Source organism: Schistocerca gregaria, chromosome 7, assembly GCF_023897955.1.
Source record: "Schistocerca gregaria isolate iqSchGreg1 chromosome 7, iqSchGreg1.2, whole genome shotgun sequence".
Classification (NCBI taxonomy): domain Eukaryota; kingdom Metazoa; phylum Arthropoda; class Insecta; order Orthoptera; family Acrididae; genus Schistocerca; species Schistocerca gregaria.
The window spans coordinates 132,692,549-132,718,433 of NC_064926.1; the positions used below are offsets into that span (position 1 = coordinate 132,692,549).

Below are 25,885 nucleotides of genomic sequence, written 5' to 3' on the forward strand. Positions count from 1 at the left end.
ACAGCTTTGTAGACAACAGGACCAATAAGTACAGTACAATCCAATCTGGTGAAATTGAAGATAAGAAGTCATTCATTGAAACATCATTTTCAGAATTAGAGTTAGGAGCAATCTGCAGTATATTGTGTATAGATAGTAGGACAAAAAATGAAATGACTACTAAGATTTGTTGTTATTTATCCAACACTTACAAATTTATGATTACAATTAATGACAACATGTACCAAATGCTTGGTGATAAAAGATCGAATTTACTCGGAATGAAGATGGAAAAAGTTTCCGTTTTGAATAAAAGCAAAACATGATTCTCACCCCATTCACAAGATTTTCTCTGTTATTTTGTAACACCAACAGTGCTCTTAAGTCATTTAGCAGTGGTGACGAACATCCATTTAAGGAGTGGATCCAAGGACTTTGAGGAAACGGCATTCTTAATGGGTTGTAGTCAACTGCAAATGCTTGTTTTCACAAAAAAAATAAAGAATCACTTTGGCTAAGCTTTTTATTCAGGATGAGAAGGGTCTTACATTGTGGGCTGCACTGAAGAAAGCTTTGCAGGAAGAACTCGACATGAAAACAAGTGCTGTGGAGATCCACAAACTGCTGTCTCGACAAAACTGCTGTCTCAACAAAACTGCTGTCTTGACAAAACTGCTCTCTCGACGAAAGCAGAAATGGGAAGTGTCTCTTCAAGAATATTTTCTTTTAATGAAGGAAATTGCCACCTGTGCTGATACTGATAATTACTTGCTATTTCAGTATGTGATTGATGGGACAGAAGACAACTCAGGCACAAAACTTCTACTTTATGGTGCTGGAAGTGTGAAAGATTTTAAGGAGAAGTGAGGCATTATGAAAAAACTGTGAAGTCAATGCTGAAAAGAAATAAGAAAAGTTACAGCAATAAAAATTTAATGTCCAGTAAGAAAAATGCTAAAGACTCAAGTAACAGGAATACTAAAGGCACAGCTAGGGATCCAAACAAAAAGTGTTTGAATTGTGATGCGAATGGTCACAAGTCAAGTGAATGCAAGCATGAGAGCAAGGGAAAGAGATGCTTCAATGGCAAAGAGTTTTGCCATTCTTTATCTGAATACGTGAAGGAAAATAATAATCAAAAGGCACATAAATGCACACATTAACAGACTATTAACAACTATAAATTTAAAAATATATGAATAAGTACGCAAGAGGTGAAGGTGCTAAATGACTGTCAGTCAATTTAATTTACTATGACAGGATGTTTATGAGATTTTAGGTGCTCCACTTTGCAAGAAACAGATGCATTCTTGACAGAATGTGAGAGAAACTTTGTCTTTCCACAAGTCTATTTTACAGGTATTTTTGAGATTGATGATGTGAAAATTCAAACAGTTATTTATGTGGTTTCTAGAGAAACAATGAATTTAGAAATGGTAGTTGGAAATGATTTTCGAGATCAAACTGGAGTTTAAAAAAACAAGGACAGAGTAATTCTGTGGAAACCTTAAGGGGAAGCTAATCTTATGTGTATCCATGTGGTAGAAAAAAAAAGAATTAGATACTGAATGGTCTGTTAATAATGAAACAAAGGAACACATCAAAGACTTAGTGACTGACTACTCCCCAACAAAGAGGAAGTTCACTGAACTCAGAATAACAATTATTGTGAGGAAACGACAACCAATATCTAGCAGAAACAGAAGATTTTCACCAGGGAGAAAGGAATTGTTGATAAGAAAGCCAAGAAGTGGCTGGATCATGGAAAAATTGTATCTAGTTCATCTGAATATGCTAGCCAGGTTAGAGTTGTACGAAAAGAAAAATGGAGATTATCACATCTGTTTAGACTACATAAAATTAAACATCACAATGAAAGATTATTACGTATTGCCCTTCATAGAAAAAGATTATTACGTATTGCCCTTCATAGAAGCTTTATTAGATAAACTACAAGATGCCTTCTCATGTCAAAGTTGAGGAAGAAATCTAAATAAATACCTCTTTGTGACACACTTGGGGCAGTTTCAGTTCCAGAACATTCCACTTGGCTTATCAAGTTCACCTGCAGTGTTTAATAAACACTGTTGCTTCGGCATTGACTCGAGAACACATTGTATTTATTTGCATGGACTTTATTATAATACCAATACCTACAAAGAGTGATGATGTGGGACTTCAATGGCTTGGTTTAGTGTTAAAAGTGGCAACAGAATATGGCTTGGAAGTTAATTTTGCAAAATGCCAGTTCTTGAAGAGAACTGTTGAGTTCCTTGGGCATGTTATACAATGTGAACAACTGTAATCTCCTTCTAAGACAATATCTGTTCAAAACTTTCCAGAACCAAAATCCATTGCAGGTCTAATAGAAACTTTAGGCAGTTTAACTCAAATTACTCTGCAACTGCCACACATCTGAGCGATTTACTGACAAATAATCTAGAATGTAAGTTTCAAGAAGACCAGAGGCAAGCATTCAAGATGGTCAAAGATATTATTCCATCATATCCAGTTTTAAAAAAATCTACAACCCAAAATGCGAAACTGAACAACACACAATGGAAGCAAAGATGGTCTTGGAGCCATGTCATCTCTGGATGGCAAGTCCCATCCATATGAGTAATAATAATAATAAAAACCACCGCATCAAGAGGAAAAATACAGTAGTTGTGAGTTTGAAGTTTTAGCTATTGTTAATGCCTGAAGCAAAATTCTAGGTGTACTTACTAAGAACACATTTTAAAATTGAAACAGACTGCACTGCATTCCAAAAGACTATAGAAAAGAACTTTTCACCAAGGATAGCAAGACGAACTTTAGTCTTGGAAGAGCACTCTTACACCATTGAATATTGATCTGGTTCTAGGGTGAAACATGAAGATGCCTTAAGGTGTCATGTGAATGTAGTGTTTGCTTTTGCAGAGGATTTAAACAGCTAGAATCGGGAAAGCTAAAGAGAGGGATGATGGCTTAGCAGCAATCAAGAGCATTGCCAAAGAACGGCCTTACGAAAACTTTTTAATGAAAGATGGAATTCTTTTCAAGTTCTGTGATGGAAGAGAGAATTTGGTGGTCCACACACTATGAAATGTGAAATCATTAGCCGATATATGAGAAAGATCGTTAAGCAATTAAGTGAACTGAAAAGAAAGAAAAACAAGATTATTTATACCAAATTTGACTGACAAGGTGAAAAGAGTGATCACCAATTGAGAAAAACAAGATTTCCTTAATCCCTTATGCAAAGGAAGTGAGCCATTACATATTTATCACATGGATCATATTGGACCACTTCAATCAATGCATAAAAGATCAATCAAATTCTAAGTATCTTTGGTGCATGTATCATTTTCCCCGTCTGTAAAGACTTCAAAATCAACAACAGCAATTAGTAAGATGGAATTATAGAAAACTAATTTTGGAAATCCAGTTTATTTACTTTTCAACGATTTAAGGAGAACTGCACTACAGAAGGTGAGTTTGAGAGGATCAATTCTATTTTGGCTAAAATCATTGCTAAGTTTGGTACTGATAGCCCCAATAAACAGTACAGGGTGGTACCACCAGTTCAACATGCCATGAATTCAACATAAAACCTGAGTTTTTTGAAAACACCATTTGAACTTTTGACAGGAGTTATGATGCACACACAGACTGACTTCACATCACAAAATTATTAGAAGAAATATTTAATTCATTTGAAGCGAGATGCAGCAAACTATAGGAAGATTCTAAGCTCCAGGTCAGCAAAGTACAAGAAGAACATCATGCTAGCTTCAGAAGAAGGCCTCGAAGTACCAAGTTGGTGGCCTAATTCTATACCGTAGATAAATTCTTGAATAAGAATTTTGTGTGTCATGGAGAAACAATATTCACACAAAAGTACGAGTTTCTTGATGAAGTTCTTTTGACAGGTCAGTTCTAAAAGTCTGTAACTAGGTGATTAATAAATAGTTCGTCATGAAAATCAGAAAGTTTTCCTACAATATTAATGAAGATGTGAATAGTTATTTTAACAGTGATACAGAAAATTCTGAGGTTGACAGGGGGGTTCAAAATCAGATGAATGAGGAAGTAGTAATGAAGTTAAAAGGTAAAGATATGCTTCAGATGATGAGCATAGGGAGGACGGAGTTACTGATGAATTAATATCCAAGAAACAGTTATTGCTTATTAGTGTTGGAAAACCACTGGTAATTAGGGAACTGGGAAATGAAAGTTATGATGACTAGGGTCGAATCTGATTGTGTATCAGTTTTGAAAGAGAGGGAGAAAGATTTTTAAGATTTCTTTGTAATAACTATTCGAATAACATGTCATGGAAGAGTTTTTTTTTTTTTTTTTGGGGGGGGGGGGGGGGGGGGGGAATAAAATAGAGAGAGAGAGAGAGAGAGAGAGAGAGAGAGAGAGAGAGAGAGAGAGAGAGAGAGAGAGTTGAATTCTTTCAAATATGGTATTACTCATCAAAACCTTATTAAGTCCATTAAACTTGGGTCTGGAAATGCATACTTCTTTCAAATGTTTACAGGAAGTGTTCAATATCGCATCCATTCATGACAATGTACCTCTCTGATCTCTAGTGTACGGAATGATGCATCCTTTGAAGTATACACGGTGGTGGTTGTACCTGCTGGCATGCATTGAATATATCACTTTACTCTAATTGCTTCAGAGGTCTGGGTATGGAGCCCTGCCAACTAATCCAGCAGTCCCAAAATATCTGCATCAGACGTTCACACACATTGTGATGAAAGTGTGCTGCAGCACCATCATGCATGAATCACATTTGTATTCGTAGCTGTAATGGCACAGATTCCAGCAGGGTAGGCAATTAACAATGAGAATATCCAGGTTAACCTTTGTTCAGGGCATATGGCCCTTTTACTCTATCACCGAGTACGCCTGCCTATACATTGATTGAGAAGCAGTGTTGGTGCCCTCTTTTCTGGATTGCTTGGGGATTTTCATCTGCACATACATGCTGGTATATTAATGGACTGAGATTGCGAAAAAACACCTAGTGTTTACCTAGGTTTCGGTGTAGATAACTACACCTTCTTCAGAACAAACGATTGCGGACGCGCTGCAATGTTGAAGGTTCTTATACATGCTGGTTATGGTAATTCAAACCAACTCTTGTGAACCCTGCCTCATCGGTAAATAAAGTCTTGGATGTGAACAGTGGAACAGCGGTATGCTTCTGCAAACTCCATTGACAGAACGGCTGTCTAGGATGATGATCCAATGGCATTAGGGCCTGAACACGCTGTAGATGATATGATGCAGCAACTGCTGATGAAGTGCACCTCAGATACGAGAGTGACACACACTTTCTGCTGCTGTTAATCACTGCACATTGGTGCCAGGGTTTTTTTCCACCAAACATAGCACACACACCTTCAAGTCAAGCATGCAGACTGACTGTCAGACTTCCAAAAAGGGTACCTGTATCCCTCAGACACTGTAAAAATGTTCCGAATAGCTTATCAGAGGGCACTGTACGCTGTGGATATTTTTCATGTTGTAGGGATCACATTGTGCTCATGTGGCAGTGATCTAGATGCTTGTAAAACAAACTGGTAGCCATGATCGCAGGAATTCGTTTTATTCCGTGATTACCGATTTCGGCGAAACTAAAGCCGCCATCATCTGATCTTAGGACACATACTGGTTGTTTGCCTTGATGTTGTAACCTGTATGTGTTCTAAGATCCGATGATGGCGGCTTTAGTTTCACCGAAACCGGTAATCACGTAATAAAAAGAATTCCTGTGATCTTGTCTACCAGTTTATTGTTTTACAAGGATATTTTTTAGCTTAAAGGGCACACGCAAGCAGGCTACATCCATTTGCTTAGCCGTAGCAGAATATCATATCCACCAAATGCAGACAACCTAATGATATGTAGAGTATTGGGAGTAAGACATCATAATTCCCTGCTGACGGAGCGCCAATGCAATGACTGTGCTAATACCCTCAACCGAGCATCACACAGCCATTCTTATAAACACATGTTCATCTCTGACAGTATATGTTTCCGGACACACGTTTATTGAACTTATTTTTCTTGCTTCGATGAGTACCACCACCTCTCAAAGTATTCGACTTTTTTTTTGGACATCGTATATACATAAAGCAGATGAAAGGCCACTTGGGTATGAAAAATGTAAGACATGGGAGGGTTGAAAAGATTATTTTTGTCTTGTAAAACTTTATTTTATACCACAAACTTTGACTGATGTATAATCTATTTTATTTTAACATTATGTCATTATTGTTATCCGTCATAGAATGTTTACCAATTTTGAATAGCAAATGTGTATGTTAATCATTTCTGTCATGAATTCATAACATAAATGCAGTGTGTGCAAAAGCACCATCGTTAGGATGAGTCTTTGAAGCAAACACTGACAGTTGTCAAAGTTCTCTACAATTTGATTAAATTTGTATGTGTGTGCACAGTCAATCTAGAAAGATTGAAAACAAGTGATATGCTTATAGTTTTCTTTTGTAACATACAGTCCTGAGTAGGAGAAGCATAATGACATTCTATGTGTGTAAAGAAAAGAAGCCAGTTCCCATAATTAAAACAACTTACAATATTTTTACGGATAAGAACTGCTTGTGACCAAAAAGGGGAAGTCCAAACTAAATAAAAGCGGATGCATGAAGAGAAAAAGCTGAAGATGGAGTTGCAAGATGAACCAATAAGTGAAGCAACAAGTGGAAAAGACTTTGTGAATATGATCTTTCACTCATTTTCTTAGTGATTTATTTCTGACTTGCACAAATGAATTACAAATTTAGTCACTGTTAAACATTCAAATATATAAAAATCGAGACTCCATAAAAATGTGTATCTTGTGATAATTGAAATTAATTTGGATAGGTTACATATATGAATGATTATGGTTGTTCTAAGATATTTAATTTTGTAATTACAATTTCTCTTCACTTCTCACACATTTACTGCAAAAAAGATACGTAAATCCGTCTTGCTTCATACTGAAGTTACTCTAAGATACCTGCAGAATTACTGTCATTTCATGTGCTTAAATTAATTATTACATCAATTACTACATATAGTATTTCCACTTTGAAAATTTTCTGTTATTTTTGGACCGACAATGCTCATCTTTTGGTAAATTGTAAAATTCAATGTATTTGCCAGAGAAACACATAGTAGAAGCATATTTTCCTACACACGTGTGTCCATTTCTCTTCTTTCACATTCAATAGTCACTCTTGCCATGATGACAGGGCTTGTGCATTTTGGTTTGTGTGTGTACTACTACAGAAAGAACAAAGTTCAGAAGCTGGTATATATAGTTTTCTGTTGCATGTTTCTGTGTGCCATACACCAGAGAGTTATATAAGTGAACCATTTCGTTCCCTTATTTTACGAATTTTTTTCCCTTATTTTACAAAATTTTTTTCACTTATTGATTTTTAAATTCCATTAGGAAATTTTAAACACTTGTTAGTTAGTTACATGTTCCACAGATTGTTAGAATTATTCTTTTATTGAAATGATGTGAAACAAGTCAATTTACAGATCATGTACACATGGTTACTGTTGACATTAATGGACATGTAGTCCTACTCAAGCAACATCACTTAAAAAATGTTTTTCCCTGTCTAACAGTTTTTAAGCAAAAATCCATTAATGGAGTGGAAGTTGTAAATGAGAAATGATTTTAATTGTTACCTGTCAGAAAATTTATGTTATTGGGCAAACAATCAAAAGTTTTTGTTGCTGCACATTGAACTCGTTTATGAGCCACTGAAAGCGCGCGCGCGCGCACACACACACACACACACACACACACACACACACACACACACACACACACACACGCGCGCGCGCGCGCGCGCGAATTTTGTGCAGTCAACACTAAGTGATGAGCCAACCCAGAAAATTATTCCTCAAGATATTAATGAATGGAAATATGCAAAGTATGTCAGGAAGCTGACACATTTGTTTCCAAGATTGGCAATTATACAAAGTGCAAAAGTATCTAAACATAATTCTTTGATAAGCACAGTAATATGCATCTTCCAGTTCAAGTTTTCATAAATATGTACACCAACAAATTTGGAGCATTCTACTGTATTTACTAACTCTTGATTATGTGCTACATTAGTAGTTTGCACGATTATTTGCTGTACAGAACTGAATATGCTGTGTTTGTTCAAAATTTAAGGAGAGCCCATTATCTGAAAACCACTTTATAATTCTTTGGAAAGTATCATTTACCATCTCATCTGTTGCTTTCTCTCTAATGGGATTTATTATGACACTAATATCGTCTGTACAAAGTACCAATCCTGCCTGTCGAATGTTAAATGGGATGTCATTGACTTATATAAGAAATTTGCGTGAACCAAAAACTGAACCCTGCTAAAACTCCCTTTGTGATTTCTTACTAGTCAATAAAGTTTTCTACCATTCTGACATTGAATTATTCAGAAAAGCCTTCTCCATTCTGTTTCCTTTGTAGGATTAAAACCAGTGGAAAGCTATCAGTTCCATGCAACTTGAGGTGTACAGATATGGAATGTTCGTGAAGTGCAATTGGCATTGGGAAGACGAATCATGTGAACCCTGTAAATAATGGGGCCATATGTACATAATATTTACAGACATCATGCTTCGCATTGTTGCTGCTAGAGAAACCAATGATTTATTTATTACACACATGGGATGGTATTTTTTGTGTTCCTTCAGGAATCTAGTGTCAAAATTTAATTTGTGTGTGTATCCAGAGTGTTGACACATGTTACCTGTAGCAGAACCCTGGTCTGAATCTTAAATATACCTCAGCAACACAACTATAATGAAAAACTGTTTCCTAACAATGATTGTCAGTAGTATTTACTTAAAAAATAGTTTACCAACTAAGTAAAAAGGTTTCAAATGAGGTAGAGTGTAATATTGAAATAGAATTTGATTTTCATCAAAATCTTTTCATTCATTTGAAAATAACTTCATTCTGACAGCAATATTCAACAAAATTTAAGATAAATGTTTAAATTTTTCTTAGCACCTCATGGTCTTGGTGTGCAACTAGCTGAGCTCCAAATTCTGGATAGAATCCAGTAAGGATTTCATAGGGCTCTTGAGCTCGGTTCAATTTTAGCTGGTTGCATTCTTCGCCAACAAGGCACCAATATTAACAAATATATGAAACAATATTAACAAATATATGCCCATAGGATCGATAATGACCCTGCTACGACCTGACAACGTCAACATATTATCATCACCAGTCAAGTCGGAAGATGTGCGCTTTGTAAAAATAAGGCTGTCAAAATGTGCCACAAATGTAACAAATTTACATCTCAAATTCTTTGTAGATGGTATGTTTTATGTACCTTTGTTACCCAGTTGATTACTTATAATAGTTCATAAACTGTAATAACAAAGTCTGACTCTCAAATTCCTAATAATAAATATAGATTAGCGTAAAATATTTTTTGTTTTGGATAGTCCTGATCAACCCTCATTGTGCCCATGAAGTCATTGTTGACCAACTGGACAGAAAATGCAACTTTCAGAACTCACAACTACAGATTAATGTTACAGTTGTGTTACATATGTGAAAATTATAAAGCTCTGTGTTTAAAAACTTTCTGGGCATATAAGTGTTACTATCTATGTCACTCAGCTTTGCAGTTCTTGTTTATCTCAAATAGGAGCTTTCTGTTCATTCCATTAAAAGATCTTTTTGAAACCTACAATTCACATGCGAGTAGCTACACTGAATGCTTTTTTCTCAGTCATTAAGTTTTATTTCACTGGTAACTTTTATTCTGTTCAATACTCTCGAGTATAATTTGTACCCAATGTTTAGGACACGTAGGTCTGTAATTTGCTGGCACCTACTTTCCTATAGCTAAACGTTTTTACTTCACCTCTAGACAGGACTCATAGATGCTTGGTCCATCAACTGAGTACTGATTGTGAAGTGTGAGCTTATACAAAACTCTGAGCCATGTGCATAATAAGAATGGAAGTACATTATTGGTACTCTACATAAGGTGCCCAAGGTAGTACACGTGTATATGTAAATTAGGGCATGCTCAGAACACACACTGCATTAATATCTCATACAGTTGTTTGGTCTGAGTTTCATTGACATTAACTTTATTTGCAATAACTCTAATTTCTGTAAATACAATTAAATAGTGTTACTGGTGCAGAAATACCAAATGTAGAGCATAATGTACTGTTTTAACCCTTCAAGTTTTAAGTTTACTCAAGATTAAGCATCTAGTGCTAGTCAATCAGTTGCTAAAACTGATCATCACAGCTGCTTGATTTGGGTATGAAGTCTCTTGCAATATTCATATACACAATACTGTTAACATTGTACCATTAAATGAGTAATGTGCCATCTTACACTATACACCCTAAATTACAGGGAGATTATGATTAAGAAGGCACTGTCCAGTTTTGAATGTGCTATGGAACAGGGTATTTGAGCTGGATCTGTGGCAAATTAGCAACACAGCCAAGCACACTGTTGGTTGTGATCACACCATCACATCACTTTTGCAATTATTGAACCCAAGGTGAGCATTGTGTAATGGAACACATTATTTTGGTTTAGGTTTTAGCATCTGTGTTCCCAAGATAAATAAGTGTATACAGCTGAAAAAAAGAGTGAAATGGTTGAATATGAAGTGATTTTAGTTGCATTTTCATCAATGATGCAGACACTGTACACCGTTCTGCTTCACAGTGGCAATTCATAGGAAAGAAATGCATAGTGCTAAGTCAAGGAGAGAAATTTTCTGTAAACTGTGCTGAATTATAAAGAACGGCATAATGGAACCACCACAAGCAAATGAATTGCCAGACATGTAAGATCTAAATACCTAGGCTACCCATTTGGACAAAGGAAATGTCTATTCCTGGAGAATGTGTGTGGGCATGTGAAACAACTGTGTCAAAGATACAAGTCGATGGGTCATGGTAGAAGAAACCTTCCTGGGCATAGAAGCAAGGGGCAGCCTAACGTGAAACTAGCAGGCAGGTCACAATGTCTTTCTTATGGATTTTGTTCGGGAGATGAGCTAAGTGACACAAGCCACAAATTCATTATTTGACACCCTGTCAGCTGATGAGCATACAGCAGCTGAACCAATGAGAGTCAGTCATGGCAAAAAAGAACAAGGACAGAACACTGTAGGGAGAGTCCTTTGTGCTTGGAACCTGTGAGAACACTTGTGCACATTTTGCTCCAATGATGTCTTGGAGAATTTGAGATGCCTTACTAACCACTCGTTTTAAGATTGTAGAGGATCTGATGTCCAAAACTGCACCTTGGTGTACACACTGCAGCTCACGATGTTGTGCAGGTCTTTCCATCCTGATAATCCAAGATTCTTCTCACACAGCCACCAATGCAAGGAATGCAAATGACATCAGCCACCTAACTCTCACCTCTCCCTCCTGGAACTTGACAATCCCCTGCGGTTTGGAACCATTATCTGACTGCAGACCAGAGCTTTTAATTCCAAACATATGTATAGTTCAGAAGCAAAGAGATCTGGAAGCTGTAGCTCTACAACAGCCAATAAAGATTTCTCCGAATGAATTTTTCACTCTGCTGCGGGGTTTTTCATTTATTTGAAACTTCTGGCAGTTTAAAATTGTATGTCGTATTGGAAACCAAATTAAGAACATTTATGGCTACCAGGAAAATGCTCTGCTGAATTTGTTACCCAGAAAACTTACAACCCACCCTCACAGCTCTACTTTGGTTTAGAAAATAGGAGAGAGGTACTGACGGAAGTTAAGCTGCAACCGCAGATTGCAAGCTGCGTCTGAATAGCTCACTCAGAGCAGTCCAAGAAAGGTAAAGGTGCAAGTTTTGGTAAGTCATTCAATGTAAAAATTTTGTCTTCTTGTTAATACTCATTTGCAACATTTTAATACAGGTACTTACCAATGTTAATGTTTCATTGCCTGAGACCCCACTTTTTGGGAGTGCATGTGCATGGGCCATTATGCAGGACAGAGAATCGCTGCATAAATGTGGGGAGGAAAAAGTTTTTAGTTCTCTCATGAAGTGCCACCTTTGTCTGGATTTGTCCACAGGGCTGGAACTGGCCCTGGCTAAAAGGAATGCCATCAATGTAGCCAAATATAGGTCACAACGTGTATAAATATTGTACATAGTGGGAATATTTATGTCTATCTATGTAGTATTTTGTATCCTCTTTATTTTAAGAACCCAGCCAATTCCACACGATCTCTAAATCACAGTGTAATTTGGCATTTTTCACACCAATAAATCACTGAAATATGTGACAGAAGCAATACCATAAGGGAAAAAAATCATAGAATCAACTGGGGATTGAATATGAGACCTTTTGACTCATATTCTGGCACTTACCTAATGAGTCACAAGGCTACAGCAAGTAACATGAAAGGAAATAACACCAAAATTAAATAAACATGTAAGTTCTCTCTCTATCTCACAATGGAAGAGACAACAGACAACAAAAGACCACCTACTTAAAACACTGATTATTAGGTTTATTACATTTCAGTTTCATTAGAAGATTATGAGGAAAGATTCTTGTTGTCCACAGCTCTTCACTGTATCCACAAATTTATTTTCACAGCTGCCAAACATATATAATTTGTCTAGCATTTTTTTTAAAGAAACTTTCAACATTATCTTATAAACAAATTTTCTCTTATTTTCACACATAAGAAACAAATTGTCTGCATCATACACACAAAAATCTTTAATAACAAACTGTTACACATTTTCTATCAGTGTCACTGAGTATAAGAACTGACCTAATAATCTGGAGTACACATTGAAAAATAACCTTCAAGGCATTAAGGATTATAGCAGAGAGCTACAAGATAGTATGATTTATACAGTTGTAATGTTTCTTACAAAGACTGTAACTGGCTCTCCAGCTGCCGCCAAATGTGTGGAATGTTGCAACTATCACAACAAATCTTAACACTTTAGTTTTTAATACCATGCCACAGCTATCATAAAAATTTTAATGGGAAATCAGAAACCAGCAACACAAAAATAGGGCGTACAGGTAGCAGTACAGTCTCCAAGGGGCATTCTGGTTCACCTCAGATGCACTAGATATACATCATGCCTACGCCACATAAAAATCAGTCACGTACATACATTTGTTACTTCTCTCGAAACTTTCGTCACTCACACACTGAAATCACTCAACATACATTTCTGTGCGTGCAAATATTGTTTTGTAAGAGCCCTTCATAAAAAGTAAGAGGCCTACACTTATAAGTTACATCACCATTTGTCACATTCACTTTTTCAGTACACGCAACAATTTGTTGCTTTTTAAGCTGTTCTCAGCAATCATTGCAGTTCATTAAAAAATTGAAAGTATTTGTTCATCAGTCTACACTTTCCCAGTCACTTCGAGACAGGTGAAAATTTATGTCGATTAGCCGTCTTCTTTTGGAGGAGTGAACCACCCTGTGAAAAGTAAAACCAACAATTAAAACAGCAAATTAAGATGTAATCTGAATGAATGTGTATACAAGATAAATACAATGAAAGGACAGATGGTCCTGTATGCTTCTGCCTGGTAAGAATACTTTGAAAGAATTGATAAGAACCCTCACATATTTTAACTCCAGATTAAGCAAAAATAAGAACTGATTGGGTTCCAAAACTTTCAATTTTTATGGCTGAAAATGTTCGGACAACAACATCAAAAAATTTCACAATTAAAATACCTTGGCCTTGTATTTAAGATTTGTAATGCAAGTGTGACAAGGATACACCCCAGAATTTTACTAGCCCACTACAACATGCTGCAGGGGATGCACAGAACATGAACTAAATCGGTTTTATGGCAGCACCAACATTTTTGTACAGGATAAAGCACATAGATAATTAAGACATTTTAGGGAAGGTGACAATGTGGAAAGAAATTGGCACCAGTTACAATCAAACCAATATTAATTTATTAAATACATTTATAAATAATATGTTCTTACATATAGTGTAGTATCGTAATAGTGCTGTTCTATAACAATTAGAGCAAACAATACAAATACTGTATGCTAGCAGAAACATCAATTCTAATATACAACACAAAGTGTCACTGTTACCGACACTACAATTACAGTCTTTACAAATAAGTGTCGACAGTCAACTACTTGTTAATATAAAAATTTGGTAAAGTGCCCTCTTGGTATATCAGACGGTGGTGAGCTTTCCTTTAGGGGGCTTTAGAAAGGTTCAAAGTCATGAAATGTTCAACTTTCAATTTTTTTGCATTTCAGTTGATATATAATTTATTCACTTCAGAGAACTACAACTATTTTTAAAATATTTATATAATATGTTCTTTGTGGGCGTGACTTACTGTGGCACCGTTAAAGTGTTGTCAAATGTCATACTCATGAATCTACAAGCTCAATATGTACCTTTTAGTGATGTGAGAGAAAATGAGTGTTACAAAATAAGTGTTGTGGCTAACCTGGGTTAGTTCGATATACATCACTCACTTGATCGTCACATGTTTCATGTTTATTTACTCTTTTGTAATCCTGAAAATATTTGTAGTGAATTCTGTTCATTGAAGCCTCTATTTTATTGAAGGATAATCGTGGGCAAACAAAGAAGACTAAAAATCCTCTGAAGGCTTTTAAGAACGGAGAAATGCTGGAAAGCCAAAGGTAGGTGTTATTACCGTAAACAAAAAATACAATAACCATGTGTGTGAACCTAACCTTGCTAGTATACCTGCCCACTGATATGAAAGTGAGGAAGGAAGTACTTTGCAGGGAAAGCTTGGTTAAGTTAGTGAAAGTACAAATGCTTTACAGGCAAATCGTATGTGAATGAAATACTTGCTGCGTCAGTTCTCAAAGGAATTTTTGCAAACTGTGTAAGATGTATTTAGAGTAGTGCAGTGCAGTCAATCGGGAATACACTGTAAGAGAATCACGTAGGACCCGTCAGTGAAATGGAACTGAAGTGTGGTAAGTGTTCATACATAACCACCTTTTGAAACAGTGTTGCTGTTGCTCCAAATCAAGAAACTGGAAGCAAATTCTATGAACACAACATTAGGTTTGTTTATACCTTGTGCACAATTGGTAAGGGTGCTACTTCAGGTGCAGTTTTCCATGACATCAAGAATCTTCCAAATCCCCCACCCAGTTCATGAAGTATAATAGATTTATAGGGTCTAAAGTAAAGATAACTGTATAGAATCTATGAAACAAGCTGTGGAAGAGGCAGTAATAAAAAACAGTGGTTAACAGAGACTTGACTAAAGCATTTAACTGTACCTGAACTGTTGAAAAATATGTATTCATGGAAAACTCACAATCCCAATGAAAGGGTAAATAGTGTTGTATGGTCAAGAATCCCAAAGACACTGTTTGTTGCAATAGAAACACTTCACTTTGGTGTGTGTGATTCTGCTACTACTTTCAATGATGGCAATGTTGTAAGATGCAAAGTATTTTGAAATATGGGAATGAAGATAGATTTCAACATTGTGCAAATGATGCTTGCTTTAGACAAGGAATATCTTTGGGCTGTTGACAAGGCTCTAAATAGTCTAGAAATATGAGACATGTTCAAAACGAAACTTTTGAAACAGTGTGACAACCAGCAGAGAGAGCGTGCTGCAGCTACTGAGCACGCCCAGTGGCAGGTCTAGAGAACAAACTGCCATTTGCTTCATGTCGCTCTAACAATAAGCAAGTGAACCACAGCCACTGAAGCAAGCACGTGTACAACCTGCTCCTTGGATTAGTGCAATGAAGGAGCTTGAAGAACAATACGCGCCCGCGTATGTGTGTGTGTGAGTGTGAGTGTGAGTGTGTGTGTGTGTGTGTGTAATTCTGCTACAAACTTGGAAAAACTTTCATAGAGACATTTCACATGCTTAGCCAAGCATATGGGGAGGACTGTGAGTCACATGCAGTGCTACAAGTGTTTTAAAACATTTTCAACGGGGCAGAATGCCAGTCTGTAATGATTACAAGTATGGTTGTCCTTCCACATCAACAGATGATGGCCATGAGGACAGCATTCATGCTGCGATTTACAGAAATCATCGTTTAACTGTTTGGGAAGTTGCTGAGGTGGTGGGCATCAGCGTATAATCATGCCATCAAACTTTGAGCAAAAAACTTGAGATGCATCCGCATCAGTGCAATATTTGTACCATGTTTGGCGATTGAAGATCAGAAAAAGGCCCGTGTTGAAATGTGCGAGGAATTGCTTGCCACTGTGAATGACAATGAAAACTTTCTTAAGAAGAACGTAACAGGCGAAGAGACGTGGGTGTACAGCTATGATGCTGAAAGGAAGATGCAGTCATCGCAGTGGGTAGACAAAGGGTCACCACATCCTAAAACACCATGCATGCGTCAGTCAAAGGTCAAGGTGGCTCAACAAGGACATCTATCAGGGAATTCTAGTGAACATGAGGGCTGCTGTGCACAACAAGAGAGGCCTGAATTGTGGGAAAACCATGTTGGATGTTGCATCATGACAATGTACCAGCTCACACGTCACTCCCTGCCTGCACCTATCTAGCAAAATACCATTTTCCCAATGTGCCCCATCCACTGTATCCTCCGGACCTAGCCCCAGCAGACGTTTTCCTTAACTGAAAAACACATTGAAAAGATGTTGCTTCCAAACCATAGAGGAGATACAGGACAATGCGATGAGAAAACTGCACACCATCCCACAAAATGTGTTCCAAGGGGCGTTACAAAACTGGACGAAATTACGGCAACAGTGTATTGCCAGTAGAGGGGACTATTTTGAAGGGGACAGTTCTTAAAATGTTGTACGATAAGCAATAAAGCTGAAGTTCGGTTTCTTTTGAACACACCTTCAAGAAGCTAGAGTAAACAGGAGAAGGACAAAGACGAAGTTGGAGGAGTAGTTTACCGAAGATGAAGATAATCCATCTTATGGACCTGGAATGCACTAAAAAGGCAATCCAAACTTTGTTGCTTGACTCACAAAAGTTTTATTTTTCATACAAATTACATGTTTTCTCAGGATCTACCAAACCAATTTGCTTCAAATTTTCATGAAATGTTACACAGTCCCTTCTGCGTATCTTGATACAGCTGTTTTTCCAAAAACCTGCATATTATTGAATTCATAAACAAAAAATGGCGCAAAAAGTAGTGAATTTTTGTTACAATATAAAGAATTACTCTCTAACAACTTAAGTCATATTTTTAAGAATCCCTGTCTTCAGTTGTACTCCAATAGCTCAAATACTTTCTGAGAAAACATGTAATTTATAAGCGTGATTTTAACTTTGGAAAGACAGAGCTTTCTAGAGCCGCTTACTCTTATTGTATTAAGATATGGGATGGTCAACTGTCTAACACTTCCTACTGTGCTGTAGATATGTGCTAGTGTGTATCACTATGTATGCTACGTAAAGAACAAATTGTATAGCAGTGCATATAATTTGAATTCTACAGACCCTAAAACCAACTGGCATTTTGGAATGAGAATCTCTGAAGTATTTTCCAAGTCACACGAAGTCCTACACTGGCATTCATTTAAAAATGCTTTTTCAAGAATCTTTCAAAGCTGCTCATTTCCCTGTAAGGTCCCCTGATGAACAATTTAAATACTTTCTCAACAACCAGGCATGAGTTTCATTAGAAAATATGTGAAGAAACTGTCTTCACATATTTGAGTTGCTTGCAAATGTGGTAGATTTCACATATACCCTCTTATTTGGTATTGATGCCATACAGTATATTTCTTCATCTCCCGTAAGCAAACAAGAGAGTAACCAAGTTTATAAACAAAAATGCTGCTCATACCTGTTTTGCAGCAAACTCTCGCTCATTAATAAGCATCACTCAACAGGGGTAATGCTGCCAACTGTCCAATTCCTAATTCGCTGTACCTTATGACATAACATGGCTTACTCATTTGCACACAATTTCGTAATGTGCACTCCTATTACAGTCTTCTGCTTTGACTTTCATTATCACATGATTTATTCAAACATGCCTTATGGGACAACAAGGCTTATTTCGTCATACATCTCTTCAATGTAAATTTGTGGCAAGATCTGATGGGATCAAACTGCCCGAGGGAGGATTCGAACCTCCGACAGGGAGAGCCGTGCAGACTGTGACACGAGGCCTCTGACCATGCAGTCACTCGACAATGCCTCAGAGTTCTACATATCTAAGATCTGTCCAACTCAGAAACTACACAGTGGCAGAAGCTTAATGAAGATTTCAAATGAATAATTTCATTATACAAAATTAATGTGTGTTGCAATTTGCTTAGAGATACATCAAAACTAAACATCTGAGATGTATGCTCCTACATAGGCTTCATATTATTCATAAATGACACCTTTTTTTCTTAAACAAAAATTTCTCAGCTTAGTTTAAATAATTGTTTAGGCTAAGCCCATCAAAGGGAATGAAATATGTTATTTATATCTGGTTCAAATTATTATATCATAGCAATGCAATTAAATAACCCAGACATAGTCCAAATAATACAATATGGCATTCATGATGATATAACCTAAATTGTACATTATTCTAACTACTACTATCATTTTTACACCATTGTCATATATTCTGCTATGTTAGTGAGTGCTTTGGGTCTCCATCTCCTGTGAGCCATTGCTTCCTTCTTAATTTCAGTGTTTCAGAAGACAACTGCGCAAAAACTTCGAGACATGTATCAATGGATACAGCACCTGGTCAAGTTTTTAACTCACATATTAGGTGCTTAATATGGGCACCAATTGTGACACGGCACACCTGAATCTATTTATTGAGTTGCTCGTTTGCAGGTAGTAATTACAACAAAACCCCCTTCTAACATTTTTCAGTGGGCTGGCACAGAAAAGGGTACAATGCAAGAAAGTGTAAAATACAGGAAAGCATAGGAAGTACAACAAGCAATAATGAATAAATTAATCTTATAGTTATTTACTTTACGTTGTTCAAATCATGCAATTAAAAAAAATTGGAATAATTAATTGTCTTTGTTTCTTTCTAATAGCACTTAGCTTTACTCTTTCGTGAAACCACATTAAAAAGATAGACATGTTCCAATGTGAAACTTATTACATAGTTTAAAAACAAAGATTCCAAGACTTAGCAAGCGGGAAAGCGCCGGTAGACAGGCACAATAAAATAAAACACACACACACACACACACACACACACACACACACACACACACACACACACACACACAATTTCGAGCTTGAGCTTTCGCAACCGGTGGCTGCTTCACCAGGAAAGAGGGAAGGAAAAGGAAAGATGAAAGGATGTGGGTTTTAAGGCAGAGGGTAAGGAGTCATTCCAATCCCGGGAGCGGAAAGACTTACCTTAGGGGGAAAAAAGGATAGGTATATACTTGCGCGCGAACACACACACACACACACACACACACACACACACACACACACACACACACACACACACATCCATACGTACACAGAGACCTGTGTGTGTGTGTGCGTGTGTGTGTGTGTGTGTGTGTGTGTGTGTGGGGGGGGGGGGTAAGTCTTTCCGCTCCCGGGATTGGAATGATTCCTCACCCTCTCCCTTAAAACCCACATCCTTTCATCTTTCCTTTTCCTTCCCTCTTTCCTGACGAAGCAGCCGCCGGTTGCGAAAGCTCAAGCTCGAAATTTTGTGTGTGTGTGATTTTATTGTGCCTGTCTACCAGCACTTTCCCGCTTGCTAAGTCTTGAAATCTTTGTTTTTAATATATTTTTTCCCATGTGGAAGTTTCTTTCTATTTTATTACATAGTTTAAAAACAAAGATTCCAAGACTTACCAAGCGGGAAAGCGCCGGCAGACAGGCACATGAACAAAACACACAAACACACACACAGAATTACGAGCTTTCGCAACTGGCAGTTGCTTCGTCAGGAAGGAAGGAAGGAGAGGGAAAAATGAAAGGATGTGGGTTTTAAGGGAGAGGGTAAGGAGTCATTCCAATCCCGGGAGCGGAAAGACTTCCCTTAGGGGAAAAAAAGGACAGGTGTACACTCGCGCACACACACACACACACACACACACACACACACACACACACACACACACACACACACACACACATCCATCTGCACATACACAGACACAAGCAGACATATTTAAAGGCAAAGAGTAAGGGCAGAGATGTCAGTCGAGGCGGAAGTACAGAGGCAAAGAAGTTGTTGAAAGACAGGTGAGGTATGAGTGGCGGCAACTTGAAATTAGCGGAGGTTGAGGCCTGGCGGATATCGAGAAGAGAGGATATACTGAAGGGCGAGTTCCCATCTCCGGAGTTCGGATAGGTTGGTGTTGGTGGGAAGTATCCAGATAACTCGGACGGTGTAACACTGTGCCAAGATGTGCTGGCCGTGCATCAAGGCATGTTTAGCCACAGGGTGATCCTCATTACCAACAAACACTGTCTGCCTGTGTCCATTCATGCGAATGGACAGTTTGTTGCTGGTCATTCCCACATAGAAAGCATCACAGTGCAGGCAGGTCAGTTGGTAAATCACGTGGGTGCTTTCACATGTGGCTCTCCCTTTGATCGTGTACACCTTCCGGGTTACAGGACTGGAGTAGGTGGTGGTGGGAGGGTGCATAGGACAGGTTTTACACCGGGGGCGGTTGCAAGGGTAGGAGCCAGAGGGTAGGGGAGGTGGTTTGGGGATTTCATAGGGATGAACCAAGAGGTTACGAAGGTTAGGTGGACGGCGGAAAGACACTCTTGGTGGAGTGGGGAGGATTTCATGAAGGATGGATCTCATTTCGGGGCAGGATTTTAGGAAGTCGTATCCCTGCTGGAGAGCCACATTCAAGGTCTGATCCAGTCCCGGGAAGTATTCTGTTACAAGTGGGGCACTTTTGGGGTTCTTCTGTGAGAGGTTCTGGGTTTGAGGGGATGAGGAAGTAGCTCTGGTTATCTGCTTCTGTACCAGTTTGGGAGGGTAGTTGCGGGATGCGAAAGCTGTTTTCAGGTTGTTGGTGTAATGGTCGAGGGATTCAGGACTGGAGCAGATTCGTTTGCCACGAAGGCCTAGGCTGTAGGGAAGGGACCGTTTGATATGGAATGGGTGGCAGCTGTCATAATGGAGGTACTGTTGCTTGTTGGTGGGTTTGATGTGGACGGATGTGTGCAGCTGGCCATTGGACAGATGGAGGTCAACGTCTAGGAAAGTGGCATGGGATTTGGAGTAGGACCAGGTGAATCTGATGGAACCAAAGGAGTTGAGGTTGGAGAGGAAATTCTGGAGTTGTTCTTCACTGTGAGTCCAGATCATGAAGATGTCATCAATAAATCTGTACCCAACTTTGGGTTGGCAGGCTTGGGTAACCAAGAAGGCTTCCTCTAAGCGACCCATAAATAGGTTGGCATACGAGGGGGCCATCCTGGTACCCATGGCTGTTCCCTTTAATTGTTGGTATGTCTGGCCTTCAAAAGTGAAGAAGTTGTGGGTCAGGATGAAGCTGGCTAAGGTGACGAGGAAAGAGGTTTTAGGTAGGGTGGCAGGTGATCGGCGTGAAAGGAAGTGCTCCATTGCAGCGAGGCTCTGGACGTGCGGGATATTTGTGTATAGGGAAGTGGCATCAATGGTTACAAGGATGGTTTCCGGGGGTAACAGACTGGGTACGGATTCCAGGCGTTCGAGAAAGTGGTTGGTGTCTTTGATGAAGGATGGGAGACTGCATGTAATGGGTTGAAGGTGTTGATCTACGTAGGCAGAGATACGTTCTGTGGGGGCTTGGTAACCAGCTACAATGGGGCGGCCAGGATGTTTGGATTTGTGAATTTTAGGAAGTAGGTAGAAGGTAGGAGTGCGAGGTGTCGGTGGGGCGAGGAGTTTGATGGAGTCAGGTGAAAGGTTTTGTAGGGGGCCTAAGGTTCTGAGGATTCCTTGAAGCTCCGCCTGGACATCAGGAATGGGATTACCTCGGCAAACTGTATGTAGAGTTGTCTGAAAGCTGACGCAGTCCCTCAGCCACATACTCCCGACGATCAAGCACCACTGTCGTGGAACCCTTGTCAGCCGGAAGAATGATGATGGATCGGTCAGCTTTCAGATCACAGATAGCCTGGGATTCGGCTGTGGTGATGTTGGGAGTAGGATTAAGGTTTTTCAAGAAAGATTGAGAGGCAAGGCTGGAAGTGAGAAATTCCTGGAAGGTTTGGAGAGGGTGATTTTGAGGAAGAGGAGGTGGGTCCCGCTGTGATGGAGGACGGAACTGTTGCAGGCAGGGTTCAATTTGGATAGTGTCTTGGGGAGTTGGATCATTAGGAGTGGGATCAGGATTGTTTTTCTTCGTGGCAAAGTGATATTTCCAAAAAAAAAAAACAATCCTGATCCCACTCCTAATGATCCAACTCCCCAAGACACTATCCAAATTGAACCCTGCCTGCAACAGTTCCGTCCTCCATCACAGCGGGACCCACCTCCTCTTCCTCAAAATCACCCTCTCCAAACCTTCCAGGAATTTCTCACTTCCAGCCTTGCCTCTCAATCTTTCTTGAAAAACCTTAATCCTACTCCCAACATCACCACAGCCGAATCCCAGGCTATCCGTGATCTGAAAGCTGACCGATCCATCATCATTCTTCCGGCTGACAAGGGTTCCACGACAGTGGTGCTTGATCGTCGGGAGTATGTGGCTGAGGGACTGCGTCAGCTTTCAGACAACTCTACATACAAAGTTTGCCGAGGTAATCCCATTCCTGATGTCCAGGCGGAGCTTCAAGGAATCCTCAGAACCTTAGGCCCCCTACAAAACCTTTCACCTGACTCCATCAAACTCCTCACCCCACCGACACCTCGCATTCCTACCTTCTACCTACTTCCTAAAATTCACAAATCCAAACATCCTGGCCGCCCCATTGTAGCTGGTTACCAAGCCCCCACAGAACGTATCTCTGCCTACGTAGATCAACACCTTCAACCCATTACATGCAGTCTCCCATCCTTCATCAAAGACACCAACCACTTTCTCGAACGCCTGGAATCCGTACCCAGTCTGTTACCCCCGGAAACCATCCTTGTAACCATTGATGCCACTTCCCTATACACAAATATCCCGCACGTCCAGAGCCTCGCTGCAATGGAGCACTTCCTTTCACGCCGATCACCTGCCACCCTACCTAAAACCTCTTTCCTCGTCACCTTAGCCAGCTTCATCCTGACCCACAACTTCTTCACTTTTGAAGGCCAGACATACCAACAATTAAAGGGAACAGCCATGGGTACCAGGATGGCCCCCTCGTATGCCAACCTATTTATGGGTCGCTTAGAGGAAGCCTTCTTGGTTACCCAAGCCTGCCAACCCAAAGTTGGGTACAGATTTATTGATGACATCTTCATGATCTGGACTCACAGTGAAGAACAACTCCAGAATTTCCTCTCCAACCTCAACTCCTTTGGTTCCATCAGATTCACCTGGTCCTACTCCAAATCCCATGCCACTTTCCTAGACGTTGACCTCCATCTGTCCAATGGCCAGCTGCACACATCCGTCCACATCAAACCCACCAACAAGCAACAGTACCTCCATTATGACAGCTGCCACCCATTCCATATCAAACGGTCCCTTCCCTACAGCCTAGGCCTTCGTGGCAAACGAATCTGCTCCAGTCCTGAATCCCTCGACCATTACACCAACAACCTGAAAACAGCTTTCGCATCCCGCAACTACCCTCCCAAACTGGTACAGAAGCAGATAACCAGAGCTACTTCCTCATCCCCTCAAACCCAGAACCTCTCACAGAAGAACCCCAAAAGTGCCCCACTTGTAACAGAATACTTCCCGGGACTGGATCAGACCTTGAATGTGGCTCTCCAGCAGGGATACGACTTCCTAAAATCCTGCCCCGAAATGAGATCCATCCTTCATGAAATCCTCCCCACTCCACCAAGAGTGTCTTTCCGCCGTCCACCTAACCTTCGTAACCTCTTGGTTCATCCCTATGAAATCCCCAAACCACCTCCCCTACCCTCTGGCTCCTACCCTTGCAACCGCCCCCGGTGTAAAACCTGTCCTATGCACCCTCCCACCACCACCTACTCCAGTCCTGTAACCCGGAAGGTGTACACGATCAAAGGGAGAGCCACATGTGAAAGCACCCACGTGATTTACCAACTGACCTGCCTGCACTGTGATGCTTTCTATGTGGGAATGACCAGCAACAAACTGTCCATTCGCATGAATGGACACAGGCAGACAGTGTTTGTTGGTAATGAGGATCACCCTGTGGCTAAACATGCCTTGATGCACGGCCAGCACATCTTGGCACAGTGTTACACCGTCCGAGTTATCTGGATACTTCCCACCAACACCAACCTATCCGAACTCCGGAGATGGGAACTCGCCCTTCAGTATATCCTCTCTTCTCGATATCCGCCAGGCCTCAACCTCCGCTAATTTCAAGTTGCCGCCACTCATACCTCACCTGTCTTTCAACAACTTCTTTGCCTCTGTACTTCCGCCTCGACTGACATCTCTGCCCTTACTCTTTGCCTTTAAATATGTCTGCTTGTGTCTGTGTATGTGCAGATGGATATGTGTGTGTGTGTGTGTGTGTGTGTGTGTGTGTGTGTGTGTGCGCGCGCGAGTGTATACCTGTCCTTTTTTTCCCCTAAGGGAAGTCTTTCCGCTCCCGGGATTGGAATGACTCCTTACCCTCTCCCTTAAAACCCACATCCTTTCATTTTTCCCTCTCCTTCCTTCCTTCCTGACGAAGCAACTGCCAGTTGCGAAAGCTCGTAATTCTGTGTGTGTGTTTGTGTGTTTTGTTCATGTGCCTGTCTGCCGGCGCTTTCCCGCTTGGTAAGTCTTGGAATCTTTGTTTTTAATATATTTTTCCCATGTGGAAGTTTCTTTCTGTTTTATTTATTACATAGTTTGACACGACAATATGAAGATGAGGATTTGGCTACAATTCCTGGCACACCTGCCCCCTAGTGCAATAATTCCAAAGAATGCATTATAAATCTAAACTTGGAGAGATGCTGCATCCAATGATATGTCATTTTCCGTATGTCTTGACATTTGACAATATTATGGAAAGGATAGATTGCTTCACACCATATAGTGTGTGTGTGTGGTCTAATTTTGAAGAGCTTTTTGGCAAACAGCTATCTATCCTGAGTCTTTTATATTGTGCCTACCTGTGACTCAACATCTACGCTATATTCTTTCCATAGCATTATCTTATAGTCTTTGCACGGTCTTCTGACACCCTGGAGATACTCATGAATATCCCCATATTTTCAATCCAGTTTCTTTTCCTTCTTTTTATTACATTCAGTTATTGTTTCTCTCTTCCACTCTCTTTGACACCACCTCATTTTTCACTCTATCCATCAACTTATGTTTCCTTCTTCCATCTTGTCCACAACTCTAATGCCTCCAAGCCTTGCTCTATTTTTCTTTCTTATTGTCCATTTTTCTCAAACCTTTGTCCAAATTGCTACAGAAAGGACACCTTTTCTCACTAATGCCTCTTTCACTGCTGCTATCCCAGCATTACCTGTGGTTTCTTTGCTTAGCTTAAACTAGCTGCAGTGCCCGGCGTTGCCCGAGATGTTTAATATCTGCCACACAAAGTGATTGGGACTGTGGCTTGTTGATGCTCATGGTGATTGCAGACTACATGGGAAACTGCTATCACTTGAAATCAAAGGCCATATTTGAATCACTGGATGTCAACAGAATGCAACAAATCTGTCTTCACCTGCGACATTCATTCACAGAAATCACGTTTTAGGCTTCCTGCTTACTTTTAGAAATACTACACCAATTTTAAAACAAAACTTTAGTAATAACAATTACATGATAAATTATGCAACCAATTAGTAAGTAATGTTTGCAATCATGTTT

General features: G+C 39.5%; 1 protein-coding gene across 2 annotated transcripts in view; it reads right to left on the reverse strand.

Annotated features, from left to right (window-relative positions):
- Positions 1-12,501: 12,501 nt before the first annotated feature.
- The window catches only part of LOC126282216 (ubiquitin-conjugating enzyme E2 Q2), a 90,585-nt gene continuing 77,201 nt past the window's right edge, over positions 12,502-25,885 (reverse strand). For both annotated transcript variants that reach the window (XM_049981763.1, XM_049981764.1), the window contains exon 8: positions 12,502-13,468. In XM_049981763.1, coding sequence (XP_049837720.1) covers positions 13,437-13,468 — 32 coding nt within the window. In that variant the 3' untranslated portion in view covers positions 12,502-13,436. The remainder of the gene's footprint in view (positions 13,469-25,885) is intronic.